General features: G+C 40.6%; 2 protein-coding genes across 2 annotated transcripts in view; both read right to left on the bottom strand.

The window, feature by feature from the left end:
* LOC142334730 (protein sidekick-1-like) overlaps nucleotides 1-9,474 on the bottom strand; it is a 276,341-nt gene that overhangs the window by 128,924 nt on the left and 137,943 nt on the right. The window lies entirely within an intron of this gene.
* LOC142334728 (paired amphipathic helix protein Sin3a-like) lies at nucleotides 1,975-7,842 on the bottom strand. Its single transcript, XM_075382983.1, has one exon. The coding sequence runs from the start codon at nucleotides 7,736-7,738 to the stop codon at nucleotides 2,540-2,542; it is 5,199 nt and encodes a 1,732-aa protein (XP_075239098.1). The 5' UTR covers nucleotides 7,739-7,842; the 3' UTR covers nucleotides 1,975-2,539.

Here is a 9,474-nt window from a genome sequence, read left to right on the forward strand (position 1 = left end):
TTTTTCCCAGAGTAGAGAAAAGATTAAAACTCTGCTAAGGTTTCATAAAAAAATGATTAACAAGCTTGTCAAATTCTTAGATGCTTAAAATATTGATTTTTTATTTGGCTCTTCAATTTTTCATTTTCGCTCGTTTTTTTTTTTACTTTTTTCGATATAAATCAATTTATCTGTTTTCCGACAATGTGGTAGTAATTCTATGAAGTGAAGATATACTAATTATAAACAGCAAAGTGTTATAAGCAATGGTTTCGGATCAGCAACTTGTCAAAAATTTCCTAGAAGTTTATCAGATTTTTCATTTCAATTTTGATTTGTTTTCTCCCTTTGTTGTTTCGAATTGAATGGTACAATGATGTTCTTTGTTTTTTCAGTACTTCGAGTCGACTTCGGAGAGCTCTGGCTCCATTTTTGTCCTCATATCAAGGTTGTAAGCAAGAATTACATCATAGTTCACAGTCTATGTTGCAGTTTTTCTGCAGACTCTCCTGGAGCGTTTTTGCTTTTTGAAGCTTCAGTTGTTGAACGGAGGCAATCAGATATTACATTGTCAAAGTTCAGTTGCTCAAAACTTCCACAAGGGTAGTTTTGAAGACACGAAAGAATATTAATTGAAAGCTTTACTAATAATACTATCGACTTAATACTAACGACAGCTAGCAATTGCTCTAAAGAAATTTGATAACCTAATACACTACTACTTAATGATCCAGCTTTATCCCCTTTTTAATCTGTACTTTTGACCCTGACCGTATTCACTACATTGCCTATTTCAACGAAACACTCAAATTGAAAATCCATTCACTTGAAACAGTAGGTCGCGTTTCAAAAGTCAAAATGGTGATTTATGTAGAACAAAAAAACGTAATAAAAATGTGTTCTGACACAATTCAATCGTGACTAAAAAAAACTACACCAAGAATGGACTATGAAAGGATTGAGAAAACCTTTAGAAAAAATCCAATCACAAGATCGACAATGGTGAAAGCCAATTTTTGTTCCAACGCCGTTTTCTCTCTCTACTTTGAAATTAGAAAAAAAACCGCGAAACTACATGCTTTTCCGCTTCACTTCCTGTTTCGGCATGACCAAAAGAATTTTTCCAATTTCTCTTCAAAAATCATGATAATTTGTGAACATATCCTAAAAAACAGCGCCCCAATTCGTTGAACAGTAAAGGGAGAGCGCCTAAATAATAGCCGTTGAGAGGCTGACGGCAGCTATGCGAAAAATTACAGACAATGATCGCATTCATTTGACATTGATCGTATTCACTGCATTGCGTAATGCAATGCGTGAAAGAAGTTAAAATGCCTTTAGTTGAAACAGTGAGAGTAGGTATGAATCAAACGTGAAAATCGTGACCTATGTTAAACTAAAAACGTCATAAAAAGGTAAAGTGAATTAAAAAACAGCAGGACAAGTCCTGAAACAATTCAAAGAAATTTCATTGACTAAACAAAAAGAACTTGACCCAGGATGGACCATTAATGGCCTGGGAAAACCAAGTAAATAATAAGATCAAAAATCGAAAAATAGTAAAACTCAATGTCAAAATGCCGCAGGTGAATAAAAAAAACACTAGCGAGAAAGCGAATTTTTGTTCAAACGCCTTTTTCTCACTCTACTTTAAAATTAGAGCGAAAAAACTTTACGCCGCATAACCACTCGATTGTTTCCACTTCCGGTTTCGGCGTGACCAAATCAGCACGTCAATTTCACTTAAGAAATCATGAAAATGTGTGAACAAATCTAAAAAAATCTGCGCCCAATTACAAACAAATTCTTTCAAATCTTTGAATTGTAACAAATTCTTTTAATTGTAAGAAAATCTTTAATTTTAAAAAAGGAGAGCGCCTAAATAATAGCCGTTGGGAGGCTGACGGCGGCTATTAATATTCATCAATTTGAGAGGCGACACAGTGGTCGTATTTCATACTTTACCTAACGATAACCTGTCTGCTTGATAAAAAAGAAAATCAGAACGTTTTATTGTGCGTTTTCTTACAAAAAATAAACTAAAATTCATTATTCACTTTAACATTGCAACGCGATAAAACCAGCTTATGCTACAATAAATACAGCGCAATTACGTTAACTACAACTTATTCCAAATTATTTTCAGCCAATGGGAACGTATGAAGCAACACATCACACAATGTTCACTTGTAATAATGGACAATAATTAAGTATTCTAAGAGAAAAAAAGAAGCTTTAACAATTGTTCAATACTAAACAATTTAGTTAGCCGCAGTTTTTTCTTTTTGCTTCACGAAGTATTGTCTTCTCCGCCACAACTCGGTAACTTCTTCACATATTAAGTCAGCAAGTAATCTTTCCGAGCTTAGGAGCCCACTTGATAAAGTTTCAAATGAAGCAATTAATTTTACCGCGACAGGAAAAACGTTAGGCAACTACTGTTATGAATTTTCTCGACTGCTGCAGATTTGGCGCCTTGAGGGTGGTGGGCGAGACGTGGCCGGGTACAGACGCCCACAGGTTTATAGAAACTGTAGCAGGAGGAATGATAAAACTGCAGCTATGCATCCGCCGTTGTAGTACTCGGCGATTCATTTTGAGTAAAAGTTACTTCATTCTCAGAGACCGCTTCCAGATTAGTCAGCTCTGTGCATTCACGCTGCTTACTCAGCACCACTCTCCGCAATTTCTCAGATCTAATTTTCCTCCACTTCAACTCTAAACTAGAGTGTGGATTTGAAATACGAGATTGGCGATAAATCAGGAACGGTGGTCGACATCTAGCGACGTTTTCACTAACATTAAGGGATGCGTTTCCAATCACGCGAAATTTTTGGATATCTTTGGAGCAATCATTGTCATCAACGTCCATTTGGTCAACTCTGCTAACAGTCGTGGAAGCCTCTTCGGGAAGATATATTACGTGTTTCCCTTCCCAGGAATTCAAATCATCACAATTCAACCCACGCGTAACCATTCTAGGCAGGAAAACTGGTTTCCTTTTCCTATTTCTGACAGTCGAAGTATCTTCGGATCCAGGCACAATGTTTGATGCTGAGCCGAGTGAGTTCAGAACGGGTTCTCCGCACATCTCTCTCCTGCAAAACTCTCCCCAGGTGACGTTGTCAAATTGCGACCTCTCTGGGTCTTGACCTGACTGCTTCAACCAAATGTTCAATTTGATCTCACTTTTACCGCTCTCAGAGGCATTCTCAAAAGATACTTCGAAAACGTTGCACTGCTTTTTCAACATGGTAATCAGCTGAACTGTATACTGATGGAGTATGGTTTGCCTGTGATGAAATGATTTGGCCCGCAACACAAGCTGATTGAAGTCTATCATTGATTTGAAACATTGAATGTTGTCCGGATTTGTAACTAGCTTGTGGAGGTGTTGCGCTGTTGCGTGGATAAAACGATCAGCAGTGAAAATTTCGTACGCATTCAACCCCAGTCGTAATCTAACCAAATCCTCAAATTGTGCGGCTTCAATTTTGTTATCCATTCTATCGCATATTGCCTCTATCAGCTCCTCGTACATTTCATCAACTGATTCAAAATAGCGTTCAATCTTTTTCAAGCCTAGCTGAACGGCTGCTTCACCTTCGCCGTGGGTGGCCAGGGCCCGCTCTTCTTTGCTACGCCGGTCATCAATTCCCCAGCCAAATGGGGCGTTATTTTTCGAGGTAGATGAGGTACATGTTCTTGGTCTATTTTGGGGGTGTGGAGCTTCAGTTTTCGGCGAAGCAGAAGCTGGTCGAGGCTGGGGTTGATTCTTCTGTGCGAGAAAGGCGAGCTGACAAAGGCGCTTAAGAGAGGCTAACTTATTGCTGAGTACGACATGTAAACGGAAGAATAGGAACCAGCTATTGGTGCAGAGAAAAGGAGGAGCTCCGGGTTTCTTATAAGGCAGCGGTAAATGATGGTGGGGTGAGGTTGAAGTTGTTGAGGTTACAGTGGGGATATTTTCAACCTCTGACTGACCGACGTGCTCTTCCAAGGTTACCGAATTCCCAGTTGACGTATTCTGATTATGAGGTTGTCCTGAAGAACCAGCCTGTTCATTATTAAGGTTATTGCTCAGTTGCAGCGCATGAGAGGGGTCTGGTATCAGATGTTTTCCTTGGTTGTCGTTCTGGTCAATTGAGGTCGAAGCCAGATCGTCTCCGGCAACAGTAGCACTCTCCGACTCATCATCTTCCAGGCTACTAACTTCATCATCGGAGAGCTCACCTCGTTCTAAGGAGCTTAAATCCTTTAGGAAATGCTTCAAAATCTTTTTCATACGCGACTTTTCTCCCCTGTTGGAGATATTTCGTTTAAGGTAGTAAATTATTAATCTGTCAGCGTCCACTATTGCTTCTTTATCGTCATAGCTCAGCTCTAAATGGGGCTTCGGTAACTTGCCCCTGACTTCACTTTTCAAAGTAACAACTGACGGAATATAGTGTATACTTTGCTGTTCCTCTCTATTCCGAGTCTGTTCTATCTCAGCGATGAGAGCCTTCGATTTCAGAGTCTTCAGATCAGCAGCTTTATAGGAACTACTTTTCATATCTAGTGCACGCAATGAATGTTTTTGGTATAGGGAATTCCAAACTTTGTTAAACTCCAGTTTGTTTTTTCGCCAGTGTTCATCTCTCTCACGCAAACGAGCTAACACTGGTGCCAGTGAGCACTGTGGGAAGTCAAATAGGCTTTCAAATACCTCTGGCCATTTATCGCCGTAAATTCTTGAGAGCGCGCTCTTTATACACGCCAATTTTGCGGTTGTTATTAAGCGTCTCAGATCAAAACTTACAAGTTCAGAACTGGAAGCTTGTCCTGCTACTTTGTGGAGATATTCAATGCAGTTCATTGCGGTGCAGTTGACTTCCATCAACATGTCTAACTCAAAGCGTTCATCGTCAATTCTGCTCATGTAATCTAAACTGTACTTTTTCCTGCTATTTGGAGAGACGTAGGATGAGGACTCGCCTGTAGTAAACGCAACTGATCTGTATTGGGTATTGATACAAGCAGCAACTTCTGGCTCCAAGCGCTCTGGTCCACTGGCATTACCGCCACCGTCTAACATTTCGTCTTTCGGCAGAATTCGATAACTGATTCCATACCGCGGATACTGGCTGAGATCGACTGGTCCAATTGGAGTTTCATTTTTCCCACTTTCACCCCCTTGAACAAACTCTCTACGTGACATTGCCTCATAATAATCATTATTCGATTTTGTCAGGCCCTTAGCTTTGAATGTAGATTGCTGATGCGGAGAGCTGATAATAGTATTCTCAGTTTTAAATTTTGGTCTTCCGAGCGTAGGCAGGGGTTCTGCTGCTGAGCTGTGTCTGACTTTGCTGCTGCTGGCCTCGCTTCCTTTAAGGACAGCAGGCGATTGTTTCTCTTCCACCTTACAACCCAGTGCATTTGGTGCACCGTCAAATTCATCGGTGAGGTCACCGTCGTCGTCTATAGCATCTCGTCCATCATTGGTGTCATCGTCATCATCATCATCCTCATCTTCTTCCGAAGTGGCGGCCATGGCAGCGACCTCATCTTTTACCACAGCTGGGGACTTCTTGACAACGGACCTGTTTGACCCCCCACTTAATCCCAGGAAGTCTCTGAGCCAGTTGAAGGCAGTCCTACTGTGGTGACTCCGGCCTCTGTCTTCCGTAACGAATAATGGCCGCACGATCTGTAGGAACTCCCGCTTATCGATGATTCCTAAGTTCAACACCGCAATGCATTTCACAAAATCTTTATACGCTGAATCATCACTAGCACTCGATAGTAACAAATTGCGTATCTCGTCGAACATGGCAAATTCACTTCGTGTATTTAGCAAGCTGAATTTTTCCACATTAGCTGAATTTTCCACAGACATTTTGGCTCTTTTGCGCGGAATATCACAACTTGCTGGATAATGGCTAACATGCTGAGGAACATTTTGCTTTACATTACCGCCAAAAGAGGAATTACTTCCACCCAAACCTAGGCTGGTGGTTCGGTGCCGAGTTCCTCCGGCAGAAGACGCCAGTTCTTTTGTAGGGTGTTCGATACTCGGGGCTACATTACCATGCCCACCGGCTGACATTGGCCGACGGACACTCTTCTGGGCACTGAACATCTCGGATACTTCAGGTAAAAAGCTGACAAACTCTTCGATCAACTCTTTATCATTCTTAAACAAAGCTGACACTTGGTTGAATAACTCCTTCTCTACTTGTCGCTTCAATTCTCCTCCGACTTGCACTTCCTGGTCGTTCTTGTAGTACTTGAGGATCTCCATAAATTTGTCGTAAACATGAGGTTCTTCTGAGAATCGACTTTTAATCTTTGATACATAGCTAACAGCACGGTTAAACTCGACTTTTTCTGTAGCAGCGGATTCCGTCTTCTCCTCGAGAACCTGCTTAGAACTCTTGGCATTATGTTCACTGCTATATGGATAGAGGATGTCACCCGAGAGGCTTCGTTCTTTCGATACCTTTGAGTAGAGAAATGTTCTGCTGTTACTGGTGCCGACAGCTGCTGCAGTCATAGAGGCAGAAGGGGACGAGGCACTTAAGTTCAAAGGTACGGCGGGCATTTGAACTGTACCTCTGAAACTGCTATTTTTGTTGCTATTCACACTATTAGTGGGTAGTGGTGCTGTGGTCAACTTGGAACTGAAAGGTGCCATCACTGCCGGAGGAAGAACCCGTTGAAGCTTCTGGGATTGTTGTACTTTAGAGTAAACTCCTGCTGCTCCAGGCACGGGTACAACAGACGGGAAGTTTGAAAGGGAGTTATCGTGCTTTAAGGCAACAGAGGCACTTGTCGTAGTAGTAACAGTAGTGTTGCTTGCGCATGTCACGTGCAGCCCAATAGATGCAACTGGAGCTGGAAACGGTTCACTTGGAGTGACAACTTGTACGTTGCCATTGTTGTACCGTATTTGGTATCCTGGAGGGAGAAAGGCGTTGAAACCAGTGATTAAACTTCCATGTCCTTTGAACAATTCAGAAACTCGTTGGATGACCTCCGTTGTGTCAATAATTTGGGATTTGAACTGTTTCATGATTTCCAGGAAGTCATTATAAACGGAGCTGGAACCGAACTGTGATTTCACGTGGTCAAGATACGTCAGAGCATCCTCCACCTTCACTTTTTGAGCGGATCCTGGGGTAGTAACTGCTCCGTTGCCGACCGAAGAAGTGCAACTGATACTATTGGTAGAATTGACCAACACGGCACCACCTTGGATGTTTTGGGGTGAGTTAATATTTTGATAGCCAGAGGAGGTCAAATTTGAATTGTTAGCGGCTACTGCCGCCACAACAGGGGAACCCAACTGGAATCTGAGAGACTGGCTTGCGATAGGGTTAATCAGATTTGGGCTGGTACCCAGTTGTAGAGGAACCTGTTTGGCGGGAGAAAGAACCATATTTGAGGATACAGCCACTGAGGATACGCCCAACACTTGAGGAGGTACTGCAGCTATACCAGCATGAGGATTAAAGGTAGCAGTGACGTGGTTCACAATTGAAATACCCGAGGGGACTCTTGGAGTTGCACCGACTGGAGCGGCGGACGCTGATAGGACTCTTTGTCCGTTCATCAAATGTTGTCTGGTGTTGGCCGTTGTTGAAGTAGCGCCGGCTGTTAAGGCAACAGGCGGGACTCCAGAAGCGGCACCTAATGTGTTGTTTAATCCGGTGTTAGGAGGGTGAGGCTGAGAAAACGAAAGCGAGGGAGGCACATTATGGTTCGCAGCTGTCATCTTTAAATCATGCAGTCATCATTTCAAATCACTCTCTTTCTTCACACAATCGTACAATTCCATCTCCGTAATCATTTCAAACACATAGACAAGTCATTTTTTTTTCTGAAAAGTCAAACAAAGTTTGAAAACTGTCACAACATATCACAAATAGAGTTTAAGCAGGCAAAAAATTGTTTAAGCTTTAATCTAATTTTAATGTGCACGAGAACAGTTTGAAAAAAATTTTCAAACGCGAAGCAAAAATAAGGCTGAACAATGAATGAAGTGTTAGTCAAAACTAAACGTCAAAAAATAAATCAGAAAAAAAAACGTAGCAAAAACTTAACTTCTAACAAGAGCAATTAACAATTTCACATCAAAGTAGATAGCTTCGTAACTTTTCCAGCGCCTGGCTTTTCGACGATGCCTTGAATGTTGAGTCACCAAAAAGGCGAATATGAAAAATCATCCCAGGAAAGTGTTTATGAAGTACTTTGAAAATAACTTGGACAACAAAAATTTTTGTATATATGGAGGAAAAAGTTAGTGAATTTGAGACTTGAATTTTATGGAAGCCTTTATAGCTTCTATTGACGGAGGCTTCGGTAAAATTTGTTTGCTTAATGCTAGCCGTAGTTAATGTTTGTTGGCAAGAATATGTCGAACGCTGCAGAAGAAACATTCTAAGGGGGTTAAAGTTTGAAGCAAAAAAAAACTTGAAAACCCACGGAAAATTCCACTTCATTTTAGATACGAAATAAACCCCCACGGAAATAAACTTCCACTTTAATCTTAAAGAGCTGCGCATTTGCCCATGCCTCACGGGTCATGGTCGTGCTTCAGCGGCCCGTGGGACTTGATATGAAACTATCACAACTGAACAAATTATGACGACCGAAATTCAATTCTAAATGGGGGTTTATTTCCGTGGTTTTTTTTCCGCGGGGGTATATTTCCTAGACCAAGAAAAAAAGAATGCACTAGCAGGGGAGATACCATCAATTGTGTTGCTTTGAACTTTAACCTAAGAAGGTTGACGGAGCGCTTTAGATGAATGTCAAGTCGCAATGAACTGCTTGCTAAGAAGCTTTGAAAACAATTAAAGGCCTATCAAAATCTGGGATTCGAATATGTTGAGTTTCAGAAATCAGTAAGAAGAGTTAACATACCTTCATAAACAAGACGGCTCCCGCGAGACTGTGCATAGCACATAAAGTTCCAACATACGTCTCCTGTCTGTTAAAAACTTCTCTTTGTTCTGAGACGAAAAACTCATTTGTCTATCAATTTTTCGAAGATTAGATGAATTTTTTTCTCTTTAGCGACATTTAGAACGACATTATCTTTTTAATAAAAAGAACAATTCGTAACTCTCATGTTGATATAAATTTAACAGATGAAACCCTAGTTGCGTTTTTAATTATAAAAAGAAAACAGAATTTTACAAACTTAAAGTTTAAAAACAGCACCAGTTGACAATTTTTATTAATTGAATAAAATGAAAACGAAAATTAGAGTCAATTACTATACACAAATTTGAATTTCGTGCAGTTTTAATCAACTCAAACGAACAATTTTCTTTCATTTCAATGTATGCGTTACCAATCGAAGAAACGTTATGAAAATTTCTAAATTTTTCCGACTAAAATTACTTACTTTAAAATTACTTAAATTACTTTCTTACTTTATCAATTTTGGCTCAATTGGAGAAAGTTTTTTCAATAAAAAATAAGCCTGGTAGAACGGAGCCGGGG

Source organism: Convolutriloba macropyga, chromosome 2 (genome assembly GCF_964194025.1).
Source record: "Convolutriloba macropyga chromosome 2, txConMacr16.3, whole genome shotgun sequence".
NCBI lineage: Eukaryota > Metazoa > Xenacoelomorpha > Acoela > Convolutidae > Convolutriloba > Convolutriloba macropyga.